A 14,359-nucleotide genomic window follows, 5' to 3' on the forward strand; every position below is an offset into this window, starting at 1 on the left:
CGCAGCTGTCACAAAGATTCAACATTCTAAAAAGTTCAGTCTGCATAGAGAGGACTGTTGCATTATTTCATATTATTCTAGATTGTTCTGCACCAAGTTAAGTTTCAGCACATAAACGGTAAGGCAATGCTTTTTCCCCCTTATGTTTTAGTGTACTTATCACGTTTAAATGTGTTTTAGTTCCTGTTTCATAGTCATGTGTTCATGTCACGTGATTTCCTGTTCCCTCATGTGATCTTGTCATGTGTTTCCCCTGTTCATATGTCTTGTTTTCATTGGTTCATTGTTTGAGTATTTTGTTTATTAGTCTTGGCTTTTAATTAGTTCATGTTTTAATATCTAGTTATCTTGTTATTAGTTTAGACTTGTTATTGGTTGTCATTGTCGTGTTTGTCCATGTATTTAAGCCCTCATGTTTGCCATTGTCCTTTTGTTGAGTATTGTTTTGTGTAATGTACTCAAGTCGTTTATGTTTGTTTTGTTTTGTACTCCCGTTTGGATAAACTGCACTTTGTAAATAAACTGCACTTGGGTTCTCACTTCATCATCGTCTTCATCTGCTCCTGTGTCCTGTCTGCCTGTCATTGCAACCAATGTTACAGAATACTTGACTGAACATCATGAACCCAGCAGTTGCACTCCTGCATCTCCACCAGGGGAATCGTCCCCTCAAGGATTATGTTGTGGACTTTTGTTGATTGTGTCACATGGTGGACATTAATGATATTGCCCTCAAAGACTGTTTCCGTTTTGGGCTAAATGAGCCGGTCTCCTCCATGATGCCTGGCGGTCAGATTACCCTCAGTCTGGCTCAATACATAGATTTAACCCTGCAACTGAGCAGTTCATCTTTCACTGTAGGAGTGGCTGATGAGGAACTATGCACTTTTACAGTGACTGCCATATCAGAGCCGTCCACCGTCATGGTCGCCAAGCCAGGGTCCCACGCCATGGTCGCCGAGCTTGCGCCATCTTCTGCCCCGGATCCTGAGTCTGCTCCATGCCATGTCACAGCCACTCCTGAATCTGCTCCATGTCACAGCCACGCCACAGTTTACTGCATGCCATGTCACAGGCTCGCCTCTGGTCCACGAGCCAACGCCCATGCCTGCCACGGCCAATGAACCAGCAATGCAAGCCTCGTCCTTCCCAGAGCCAGTGTTGCAAGCCTCGTCCATCCCAGAGCCAGCTCTCACTGGGCTATTAGACCTGGAGTTGGTTCCCACCATTGTGCCCACCCTGGGCATCTCAGACAAGGGGAACTTCCGACCCTCCGACTCCACCTAGACCCTCCGAGCCCTGGACACTGCCTTGGCCCTTCGATCCCTCGACATCACCTCGGCTCTACGTTCCCTCGGCTCCACCATGGTCTTCCAGCCAATTCGGCTTCACCGGGGTTCCTTGTCCCTCCAGCTCCTCCTTGGTCTGTCAGTCACCTGGCTCCGCCTTGGCTCTCCAATCCTCCGGCTATGCCCTACCTCCGGGCTGGGTAGGGTCGTGCCACACGGTCTTGGGTACGGGTTGGGTTTCATAATTATCGTATGTCCTCCCTTGCAAAATTATTCCACCTTCTCTTATAATAACCGATATAGCCTTTTAACAAAGGCCGTCAAAACTGTCGGTTCGTCATCATCCCCTCTGGACAGCAGCGCATGTCGACCTTCTTCACGGCATGAGCCAAGTATCCCTAGCTGCAGCTTGCAGAATGGGGTGGGACAACACATTGGGGCGTGGCTACACGTGTCGCCCCGCCCATAACTTACTCTCATTGGCTTGGTCATCTTTTATTGGTATTCATGATAGATGCGTTTTAAAATAGTGTAGCCTGATAATTTTTATTATAGTGCTGTGGCTCGTAAGTTATATGAAATTGTGTTGAAATTGCAAACAGATGTAGTAGGAGTCTGACTGAGCAGAATGTTGTTGTTTCAGTCGTGTTGAAAGCGGAGGGCAAAATTACTAATCCTACTATATGGCAAAGATTCAACTCTAATACAGTCGTAGTCAATGCTGAAATAATTAGGAAAGATCATTTTGATTTTAGTGCTATGACTCGTAAGTGACTGTGTTGTACCTCACGTGTCATTTCAAACAAATATAGTAGGACTGAGTCACATGGACTGATGAACAAATTGTGTTGATGTGTCTGCTCTCATACAAATCTGTAAATCAATTATAACTTCATTATAACGCATGGTTAGAGAAATTAATTGTGAATTTAATTATATAAAATGTAATAGATTCTTTCACTGACCAAGTTTGCTTTATGCACACCATCTGCATCTGCTCAATCTAATAATTTTAATTTATGCCATCAACAACAGCAAACAAGAGGCTGATGAACTGATGAAAACTGTTATGCCATTCATGGGATAGTTGCGGTGCTTTCACTCATATTCTATATTGATTCATATTCATTTCTTTGAAGGATTGCAAACGATTATCTCTCCTCCTCGCTCCAAAATTGTCTGCTCCGTTATCTCGTTGGCCTAAAAAATACTTTCTAATTGACATGCACACAGTAACTAACGCCAGTCAATAAATAGTCCGTTACAGCGGAAAATAAGGAACATTCTATGAGGCATACAGGTATGAGCACCAAACACAAACACATACATGATTTTCAGTTGCCATTTGTTTAAGAACATTTTCACGTCAGTTTCAGCCTTTATAAATCCCGATTTGTTCCTCACTTTTAACGCAGGATAAAATCCATGGAATTTAGGATTGAATATCACATACAAGTACTATAATCAAATGGTTTGGCTCAACTATACAATATCTCTCAAACAATGATAACACACCAGCAACGACGACCACATCTCCTATCGTGTGTCTATGAAAGATGAACGAGCCAATGAGACTATGTTATGGGCGGGGCGACACATGTAGCCCCGCCACATTCTGCAGGCTGCAGCCAGGTCCTTCTCGCATGTGCTGCGGTGTCAGAGAGGAGGAGCCGCAACCGGTGCATCGCATGTCGACTCCGCCAGATAATTTTGAGGCTGCCCCGATTGTCTGCTGCTGCTGTCCACACCATGAAACAAAAACGATGGTGCCTTCCACAGCCCGCTTTGTACTGATAAAACAGTACAGAGTCGTTGTCTAACGGGACTTTATTCGATCACCGTGGACCGAGCATTAGATGTAAGCGTTTGGATCTCGCTGTAGGCTGAATTGTGTTTACGAAGAGCAGATTGTTGCCCCGTGTGGATTTGACGTCTGTGGATGTTCAGGAGAAACCAAGTGAAAGAGATTGCCATCATTGTCCTGGAAGATGGAGCGCTTCGTTGACCTGGAGAAGTACTCGAAGTGAGTATTTGACCGCTGCTGTGCGCTTCTTTTGGCACACAAAACATACCCAAAGAAAACCTACATGCACTACAAATTGTAACAAGTTAGCCACTGAGCTACTAGTTAGTCCTACCACTGCTAACTCGCTAACCGAGCGTGACCCTGGTTCATTGTTTCAGAGAGAGAAAAAACACAGCCCAAACTGTATTTTTGGGCTGTGCAGTTTAAAACATTGTAGGAAACATGTTTGTTAACAAAGAGGTTCGTTTATAAAAGATAAACAATCAAAGACGTCTCAAATGGTAACCACGGCGACAGTTAGTCCTGCAGTTAGCCAGCGATCTTTGAAGAAACATACAGGGGCCGATCAAAAACACGTCCAATAAATGGGCACAATGTTTTATTTAGATTCCTCTTAATATGAATATGTTGTTCTACATTCATTATAAGTCTCACACAAAAATCTCATTAAACGGATTGTAGTATCAAAGTGAATAGTATTTTGTGGAAACACAGACGCTGCGAGGCCCCCGTGGAGGCCTCAAATCCACGATGTACATTTTTCAGCTTCTAGCGAGTCTCTGCTGGAGGATCTCTGAGGTGCCTTCAATAACCAGACATAATTGCTGTATAGTCGAGGATCGTGTTGTTAGAGAACCTGAGCTATAGTCGTAGTTAATATGTAGATGATCATCATAATAATGATGAATATTGTAGACAAAATACGGCTATGTTGTTTAAATAAATGTCACCCACACACATTTGTGAATTCCCTGCAGCATACCATCATTTGTTTGCTCACTTTGCCATAACTTGTCGAATGAAACATTTCATTAAGTTGTATCAAAGTATTTTCTGCTGAAACCTTTCACATCAGACATTAAAAATTAATAATATTACACAGGCTTCATTTATGTCATAGCACCAAAGCAACAGTAAGGACAACAGTGTAAGGAAAGCTAACAAAGTTGGCAAATATAATAACTTACTGAGATCAGCAGCAGAGGACACCAGCGATTCTGTGTTTAGCTTGAGCGTGACTGGCTGAATTTAAGGTCCTGGTTAGATAGCAGGCTGGTCGATGTCCCAGTCCAAAACATTGTTGCTCCGTCCACTGTTGCTTTTCAGAACTACTTAAACTACTTCAAAGAGTTCTCATAAAAAAAATCCTCCACGTGCAGCAATGACAGCTTTGCAGATCCTTGGCATTCTAGCTGTCAGTTTGTCCAGATACTCAGGTGACATTTCACCCCACACTTCCTGTAGCACTTGCCATAGATGTGGCTGTCTTGTCAGGCACTTCTCATGCACCTTACAGTCTAACTGATTCCACAAATCTCAATGAGGTTAAGATCCATAACATCCTTTTCCAATGATCTGTTGTCCGATGTCTGTGTTTCTTTGCCCACTCTAACCTTTTCTTTTTGATTTTCTGTTTCAAAAGTGTCTTTCTTTGCAGTTCTTCCCATAAGGCCTGCACCCCTGAGTCTTCTCTTTACTGTTGTACATAAAACTGGTGTTAAGCGGGTAGAATTCAATGAAGCTGTCAGTTGAGGACATGTGAGGCATCTATTTCTCAAACTAGAGACTCTGATGTACTTATCCTCTTGTTTAGTTGTACATCTGGTCTCCACATCTCTTTCTGTCCTTGTTAGAGCCAGTTGTCCTTTGTCTTTGAAGACTGTAGTGTACACCTTTGTATGAAATCTTCAGTTTTTTGGCAATTTCAAGCATTGTATAGACTTCATTCCTCAAAACAATGATTGACTGATGAGTTTCTAGAGAAAGCTGTTTCTATTTCACCATTTTTGACCTAATATTGACCTTAAGACATGCCAGTCTATTGCATACTGTGGCAACTCAAAAACAAACACAAAGACAATGTTAATCTTAATTTAACGAACCAGATAGCTTTCAGCTGTGTTTGATATAATGGCAAGTGATAGTCTAGTACTAAATTAGCAATTTAGCATGATTATTCAAGGTGTTGAAGTGATGGCTGCTGGAAATGGGGCCTGTCTAGATTTGATCAAAAATGACTTTTTTCAGATAGTGATGGTGCTGTTTTTTACATCAGAAATGTCCTGACTATACTTTGTGATCAGTTGAATGCCACTTTGGTGAATTAAAGTACCAATTTCCTCCCGAAACAGCAAAATCTGTACATTATTCCAAACTTTTGGCCGCCAGTGTATATTAAAAAGTACTCTTTGCTGCAGACGATTGCTACTGTTGTTGTTTGGGAAAAATTTGGTACGAAACATTATCCCGCTCTCCGCCCCCTGGTGTAATCGGTTCCTGTGTGGAGACCAGCTTTTGGGGCTGGTGTTGAACCAGGTTTTTGCCCCGACCTTTTCTGCGGTGGAAATGCACGGAACAGTTCAAGAATTCACACCGGCCCAGGAACCCGCCCCCGAACCATGTTGGTGGAAAAGGGCTAGCAGTGTCTTTTACCTTTCACATTTGTGACAAGGCAGTTTGTCCTGCTGAGGCAGATAAGTGCTCTTCCCTCCACTTCTGACTGCTACTACATACAGGCATAATGTTACAGCTTACCATTTCAACTGGAAGTTTTCTCTTTCCCCAAAGCATACTTAATTTGAGGTTTGTGACCATTATTTTAAGCAAATCATTGTAGATTAATGCATCATATTACTCTAGCTGCTGAAATGTTCTATTCATTGTTTAAAAATGTATCGCAAAATATATGGAAGTATTGGAGATTGTGTCTCAAGTGTAAGGTAGCCTAATCAAAAGCATACTAACTTAAAGGTGCACTCAGTAATTTTTTTTCTTAAAAAAAAGAAAAAAAAAAAAAAAAGCGTAACTCCTGAAGAGTTAATAGTAATTTTGAAATGTATGTATTAAATCACGAGCTCTCACACAAGATGAGTACATCAGTAACCTTATAAAAGCTGTTTAAGTCTACATAGAGAGGGTCCCCTCATGGGGGCTGCCATGTTGAGATCACATGACCAGCTAAATACTACTGCAGGGCCTGAAATTTGGCACAGGATTGTGGGTATTGCACATAATTTTAAAGGGTTAGTTCAAGTCAAATTTATTTGTATAGCGCGTTTCACAACAGGCATTGTTTCAAAGCAACTGTAAATTAGATTATGCTATAACAGAAAATGAACGAATATAATGCCAATATTAGTTATTTATGTTTAGATCTATTAGTGGTTAAAATGAGTAAACTAATTGTTGTGGGTCAGTGATTAAACAAAATGATTTTATTTTAACTATAAGTTTTAGTGTTAAAGTCCTTGAAGTCATCCCGAATTAACTGAGGAAATAAATGTAGATGCATTGTATTTTGATTTTGGCCGATAAAGGCTTTTGTTAGTGGTTAATTTATTTTCTATGTAGTTTAAGAGAGTGCAAGTTCATCCAAAAATGAAAATTCTCTCATCATTTAAGCCCTGTTCACATTGTCAGTGATTTTGTCGCTGGATGCGACAGGAGACCATTCATTTTCAACGAGAGCTGGCGACTTCTGGCAACTCGAGCAACAGCGACTGTTGGCGACAGGGTGTGGGCGTGTCAAGAGACGTGACAAAGTTGAGAAAAGTTCAACACTCCTGCAAATGCAGAGCGATACTGCGCAGCGACAGCCAATGAGAAAAGACAGTGAAACTCATTACTCATTGCTCATTTTTAGTGGCAAGTAAACTGATTTCTTATCAAATTGGATAATGTACCAAAAATTTTCTACATTGTGAGTTTAATTCATATATTAATAGATTGTTTCTCTGGTTCATGATAGGATGCATTGAGCATGAGCACAGCTGTGGTTTATATAAAAGCACTCTCCCCTGCAGAATGTTCATTATTAGAGGCAAAGCAAATGATTCCTTGTCAAAATAAGAATGATGTATTTGTTTTACTGGCAATCTAGCTCATCTATGATCAGATTTTCTAAAGCTATGGCCAGTTATGCAGCCAACCAATAACATTAGAGCGACAGCAGTAGGAACACCCACTAGCAAAAAGAAATGCAGAGACTAGTGACAGAATCGCTGACAATATGAATGGTGCTTTATTCAACCTCATGCCATCCCAGATGCGTATGACTTTCTTCTGCTGAACACAAAGATATTTAGAAGAATATTTCAGCTCTGTAGGTCCATACAATGCAAGTGGATGGTGATTAGCACTTTAAAGCTAAAAAAAAAAATAGACAATCAGAGTAAAAGCAATCCATACGACTCCAATGGTTGGGCTAAATTAAAGTCTTAAGTGATACGATCAATTTGGGTGAGAAACAGATCAATATTTAAGTCGTTTTCACTATAATTGTTTATTTCTGGTCACTCTCCGATGCCTCTCTGAACTCCGTTCCCTCCGCCTTTTGCGTGACGTACGTGATACAACCGGAAGTGCAGCTCGATTTGTTTACAAGAGAACACTGTTTACAAGCTTCATTGGTTTTGCTTTCATTTGAACATGCCTGCATGCTTACGGCACATGAGAGGCGGTGGAAACTGAGTCCCGTTGTGGACCGGCATCGGAAAGCGACCGGAAAACTTACAACATTTTCCATTTTAAAGCATGGCTAGAGACCAGTGTAATGCACCTGTTGTGAACCACCTCGTTTTTACCATAGGAGAGAGTGTAACGGTCAGTTATAGCATGTTAATAGAATTGTCCGTGTCTTCTCTAATAAAATATTAATTGTCTCATAGTAAACTCCACATATAGTTCATTCCAAATGGATTGTTTAATGTCTAACATGTTCAGGGCCTGAAATTCGGCATGGTATTGTGCACGATTTAATAATTCCCGCCAGTTCCATGTTCATAAAGTGGGAATTTGTAAATGAAACCACACAGATGATTCTATCGTAATATTAGAAACCAGCGCAAGTAATTAGTGCTGCTGAGTCTTTTTCTCTCTTGCAGCAATTTGCAGCTCAGTGGACACGTGACGAATTTAATGTAAGCTTGTGCTTACTGAGCAGTGCGCTGTCATATATTTGCTGAATTTATGTAAAACCTGTTAATCTGACATGCACATGACGTTGTAGCGCATCTCTGTTAGAAAGTGACTGTATAGTGCAAGTGCGTGACATTGGAGCAGTCTAGTTTTGCTTCATCACATCGTGCGGCTCATATTACTGCATCTTTGACAAGAAAGGGAAAAATGGCAAAAATGCCATGTGTAAAATGCTACCTTGGTGAACAGAAACGCTTAAAACAGACAACTTCATCATCCTTAAAAACACCTGTTACATTTCTCATCTCCATCTCTCTGATGTTCTATCTGACATACAGGTATTTTCTCTACCTTGTGAATCAGCTTGTAGGCTCCCCTTGATTGAAGGGCTCTGTTGTGTGCTTCGCTCATTCAACCATAAAAATCTATAAAAGATCGGACGGTTATTTCCTTTTAAAGCTGGTCTTAACTGGCAAAGTTTAAACTCTTGTTTTAAGCGCAGCGATTGATTGACAGTTGAGGGGTGGTGCTTCGCTGCTGTCCGGAACACATTCAGGACGGATACACACACACAAACACACCTTTTTACAACAACTAGATTACATTTATTTCTGATTTATTGTTAGTGGTGCACCGATCAGGAAATTTGAGGCTGATACTGATCTCTGTTTTTTTTTAACTCTAAGATCGACCTGTACCGAATTAATTATTTTTTATTTTTATTTATTTATTTAATTTTTTTTTAAATGCCCTTTGCCACACTTTTGCAAGTTGTATTGTGCAGTCATATGTTTATGCCCCACACAGTAAAATTACAGTAGCACTTTACAAAAAGGTTTTACTTTTTTTTTTTTAAATCAAAAGTTGACTAACATGAACTAACAATGAACAATTGTAATTTTATTAACTAACATTACAGTTAATAAAGACTGTAAAAATATATTGTTCATTGTTTGTTCATGATACCTGATGCATTAAAGAGCCCATATTATGCTAATTTACAGGTTCATGATTTTAATTTGGGGGTCTACTAGAATAGGTTTACACACTTTAATGTTCAAAAAACATTATTTTTCTCATACTGTACATTTCTGCTAAACCTATTTTCATCCTGTGGCTCAAACGCTCTGAATTAGGTCCTGTCTTTAAAGCCCCATTTCCGAAAAGCCCAGTCTGCTCTGATTGGTCAGCTGGCCTAGTTTGTTGTGATTGGTCAACTGCGTAGAGCATGTGTCGTAAATGTAATGCCCCTTACCATAACTGAGTTTCAGGCTTCCTTAACAGCTGTAAACACTATGGTAACTATGGCGTCGGTTTTTGCCGTACCAGTTTGAGCCCGATAATGAAGGTTTGGAAGAACAAGCTGATCGACCCAAACCACCTTTGCAAGCATGACTTGAGCAGGACATTTCACAGTGGTACGTTTTACACTGTTGTTATTGTGAACCTAACAAAGCTTCAAGTAAAAGACACATGGTGCAAATAAGTTAGTCATCTTTTGCTGAAATGGGTGTAGCCAAACTTTTTTCACCCGAGATATGAATGGAGAACAGAGGCTTACTCCCGGTTGGACATTACCGGGGGGTATTAGAGAGTTAGTGAGCAAGTTAGCCGTGGATCTCCGTTAGTGGCACTGGGTGTACACCGTAGCTACAACACAAAACTCCACATTTGAACTCTCGGTATCAGATAAATCCACAAATAATCAAACATACTTACAGGTTGTGATCCTGAAGCACCAGAATGTCCCAACAAAGTGGGAACTGCACCATCTTTCAGGGGTAACCGTCTTGAAAATCCGGCATTGTTTGTGGTTGTACTGCTAAATAATTAAAATAATTTGAACCACTGATTCTTCAATTCGTCTGCCTTTGGAAGTCCAAACAAAGAGGTGTTGCTTTTGCAGTAAGGAAAACAGCATCTTCTTGACATGGCAACAACACTAACCCAATACATCCTGGCTTCTGCTATAACTACGTTTGTTTAGGGTGGGCCAAAGTAGCCCTTAGGCGGGCATTATGCAAATGTGTTACATAGTGACATACACTACAATTCAAAAGTTTAGGGTCACTTACTCATTTTTGTATTTTTTTTTTTTTCACATTTTAGAATAATAGTAAAATCATCACAACTATGGAATAATAGAAATGGAAATATGGGATTTATGTTGTGACTAAAAAAATCCAAAATAAATCAAAACTGTTATATTTTAGCATCTTCAAAGTGGCCACCCTTTGCCTAGAATTTGTGGAAATTTACTCTTGGTATTTTCTTAACCAGCTTCTTGAGGTATCACCCTGGGATGCTTTTTAAACGGTATGGAAGGAGTTCCCATCTATATGCTGGGCACTTAGTGGCTGCTTTTTCTTAATTATTCAGTCCAAGTCATCCATTTCAAAAATGTATTTTTTAAAAAAAAAATTAGTTTTGTAATTAAATTAATATGTTGGCACAATTATATTTTTGTCAGTTTCAAACATTTAAGCATACACCTTCAGATCAAAAGATTTTTAAGATCATGAGAAACTTTTCAGGCAAGTGACCCCAAACATTTGAACGGTAGTGTAGATACTTCACGGAAGAAATGGCTGGACTACAATCCAGCCGTTTCAAGTAGTTCTTGAGCAGTGTTGTCTGTAGGAGAGAATAACTCCCTTTTGCACGGACTTTGTGCTTTTGTAACTTTGCAAACCTTTTACATGCACAAACAGCTATATTACACGCTATAGGAAAGGTAAAATCCCAAAAAGCATAATAGGTCCCCTTTAACTAATGTTAACGAATGGAACCATTGTATAAAGTTACCAAAATTACATTAAAATTACATTAATTGTGAATCGCTAACATTTATGAATGACAGTTATGAATAGTTCTGTTGTCAATATCAAAAAGTCATTGTGACATACTGGTAAGCACTAAAAACCATGAGAGCATCACACACAGCAGAGATGCATTCAAAAATAAGAAAAATATATCCATTAAAAGCTCTAAAACTGCTCCAGTGAGAAATCCATTAATATCTATGATTTGTTTACGGTCTTTGGTGTTTTGCTGTAACATAAATCACTAATTATTAAGCAATGTGTGAAGACGTGGTGCCGTTATGGTTAAAATGAAATTGCTTTGATTAGTGGTAATATGACCAACATTAATCTGATTTAAATTGGAATCCTCACAGCAGTGTTTCCCACAGGATTTTGTGAGACTATGGTGGGTGGACTTGTAAGAAAATTTTGTACATTTTAAAGTTAAATGCATCAGTCTGGTGCACTTTGAGAGCAAAATTAAGAGGCTAGATCTATGAAAAACTTTTGTAATTTAATAAAAAAAACACTGGTTTAATAGATATGAATGGTGATGTCATGGCAAAAAAGTCACAACCACAAAGCATGGTAAACGAGACGCAGTTCACAAATGGTCAAAACACAAAATCGACTAGAGCAGGTCAAGTCAAAGACAGTGGGCCTCCTTGTGACACAACGTACACAATGCCAAACACCCACACAAACACATCTGAACAGATTGTCAGACAATTGTTTGGCATTTATTTAAACATTTTTATCATTTGTTGTTTAACAAGAAAAGTGTGGAATTTATTAACTGAATTGACATTGAATATACAACTTTTTATATAATATCATTTTTACAATGGTGGAGAAAAAATTGAACAAAAACAATGGTAGTTCCTAGCAAAAAAAAAAAGAAAAAAAAAAGAACATAATTTGAAATTCCAATAACGGTCCATTTCAGTCAAACCAGTCAGAAGATCTGTAACAGGAGTGTTTGTGTGGGTGTGTGTGGGCGGGCAAAGGACTACTGAATAGAAACTCTTCTTGAATGTCCATGTTTTTCACGTACCTCATATGTTAACAGCTGTGCGCAGTGGGCCACATCAGTGGATTCGTTGATCTGGAGTGCAAAAAATGGGCTGTGCCTGATGCTCTCCTACCATCAAGGAACCCATATCTTTGGCTGCCAGCAGAATCATTGTCTCTCTGATGTTATGTGCTTTGTCTGCCTTGGCAATACGCAGTGCAACGTGATATGAAGCTTCAGTGGCCTTTACATTTAATAAACTCAGGAGGTTTTTCCGCTACCTCAGCATGCTTGGTGTCAAGGTGCCTGCGGAGTTTAGCAGGTCGCATGCTGTCATTAGATAAAATCTCCTGACCAATGACACATAAAGGTCGTGGAGCATCAACTGATCTTGTCCATGTAAATCCTAAACTTAAATATTGCTCATCATATCATCGTATTTTGGATTTGACCCCTGGATTAGAATTTGTTTGTCTCCGAAACTGCTCAATTGTAATTACAGACTAATACGTCACATCTGCTTTTTTGGCGGGCTTTAAAAATATCAGAGAATCTTCACAAATATTCTTGATAAATATTATTTTATTTTTTTTGCCTATTATTTTCAGAAATGTTTAAATAGTGTTTTAAATATAATAGTTAAACTCAATACATATAATATATACACACTACCGGTCAAAAGTTTTGAAACACTTGACTGAAATGTTTCTCATGATCTTAAAAATCTTTTGATCTGAAGGCGTATGCTTAAATTTTTGAAATTAGTTTTGTAGACAAAAATATAATTGTGCCACCATATTAATTTCATTATGAAACTTAAATTTAATTAAAAAAAAAAAAAAAAAGTTTTTGAAATTGAGTTTGACCAAATAATAAAGAAAAGCAGCCAATAATTGCCCAACATAGATGGGAACAACTCCTGTACTGTTTAAAAAGCATCCCAGAGTGATACCTCAAGAAGTTGGTTGAGAAAATGTCAAGAGTACATGTCTGCAAAATCTAGGCAAAGGGTGACTACTTTGAAGATGCTAAAATATAACACAGTTTTGATTGCAGCAGGGGGGCTGCCACAGTCTAGGTAATTAATGTGAAACACTGCTCACAGAATAGCGCTGAGATGAGTGACTGAGATACTGAGAGCACCTGGAGAGCGCGCTTGTTTGACACCACGAGTGAGCATATTGAAGGGAGTGAAGCTCAAAGTGCTCATGATCGCTCAAACAGTCTCTATCGCTCAACACGTCTGGTTGTCACTACTCATGTTACATCACATATACTAAAATTTGTATACGCATGATTATTTGTTGTCTAATTCGTTTTTATACTCGTTTGCAGTCTCTGTATCCTCTAAAGTTTTACAGTTTTACATTACGGTAGTAAAGAATTACTACTGTAATGACTCTAGAAAATGGGCAACTTAATATTCATACACGTATAATTCCTACACATTTTTAAAAACAAACCTGCATATTCATCTGAATAACAGCATGTCTGAAAGTTTAAATTTAGAGTAGCCAACAATTCACCTTCCAGAGGCCACACTGTCGTGCATCAGTGGCTGAGAAAGTGCTCATTCATTAGTGTAGCAGTGTATGTGTGATTTCCCTGCGTGCTGCAGAAAAGATCGGCCCTGATTCTTGGCACGATTGCCGATCACATACTTAGATCGATCTTCGTCTTATATAGATTGGTGGCCGATCGATCGGTGCACCCCTATTTATTATATCTGCTCTGTAGAAATCTGAAATGATTTGGTAACAGACAGCAGAAGGTAGTAAATACAATAAGAATTGTATTTCTCATTTCCAAATAATTCTTTATAAAAAAGGTACTAAAAAGAATTACTGGAATTGTTACTGGAACCTTTAAGGAACTGGAATCGTTAAGAGGAACCGGAACTGGAATCGTTAAATTCCTTACGATTCCCAGCCCTAGATAGCGTTTACACCTCAAATGTGATGTGGTCACATGAGTTTTTGACTACGGATGAGGTTTTTATCTGATCACAAATCTTTGTAGGCCATGTTTAGACCTGTATTTAGAGTTGACCACATCTGATCGGATCACCAAAACGTTTATACCAGGTGAAAACAGAGTCTGTCACTCATGGATTAAATTAATCATGACTGACTGTCAATAGTGAATTTCTACAATGGCATCGGTAACTGAAAACTATTGTGTGTGAATGATGCTGCTGTCACGCCTCTAGGTATCAGTGTAAGTCCAAGACGACATGAAACAAAAAAATTACTGAGTGCACCTTTTAAGTAGTAGAACTCAAACACATGCAGATATGGGAACACGCAGTGGG

General features: G+C 39.2%; 1 protein-coding gene across 5 annotated transcripts in view; it reads left to right on the forward strand.

Annotated features, from left to right (window-relative positions):
• The first annotated feature begins 2,958 nt into the window (after positions 1–2,958).
• Positions 2,959–14,359, forward strand: part of LOC127453427 (histone-lysine N-methyltransferase SETD2-like) — a 61,828-nt gene continuing 50,427 nt past the window's right edge. For all 5 annotated transcript variants that reach the window (XR_007899407.1, XM_051719748.1, XM_051719747.1 and 2 more), the window contains exon 1: positions 2,959–3,312. Coding sequence is in view for 3 of the 5 variants with exons in the window: in XM_051719748.1 (XP_051575708.1) it covers positions 3,278–3,312 (35 nt within the window). In the remaining 2 variants the exon portion in view is untranslated. The remainder of the gene's footprint in view (positions 3,313–14,359) is intronic.

Source organism: Myxocyprinus asiaticus, chromosome 15, assembly GCF_019703515.2.
Source record: "Myxocyprinus asiaticus isolate MX2 ecotype Aquarium Trade chromosome 15, UBuf_Myxa_2, whole genome shotgun sequence".
Classification (NCBI taxonomy): Eukaryota; Metazoa; Chordata; class Actinopteri; order Cypriniformes; family Catostomidae; genus Myxocyprinus; species Myxocyprinus asiaticus.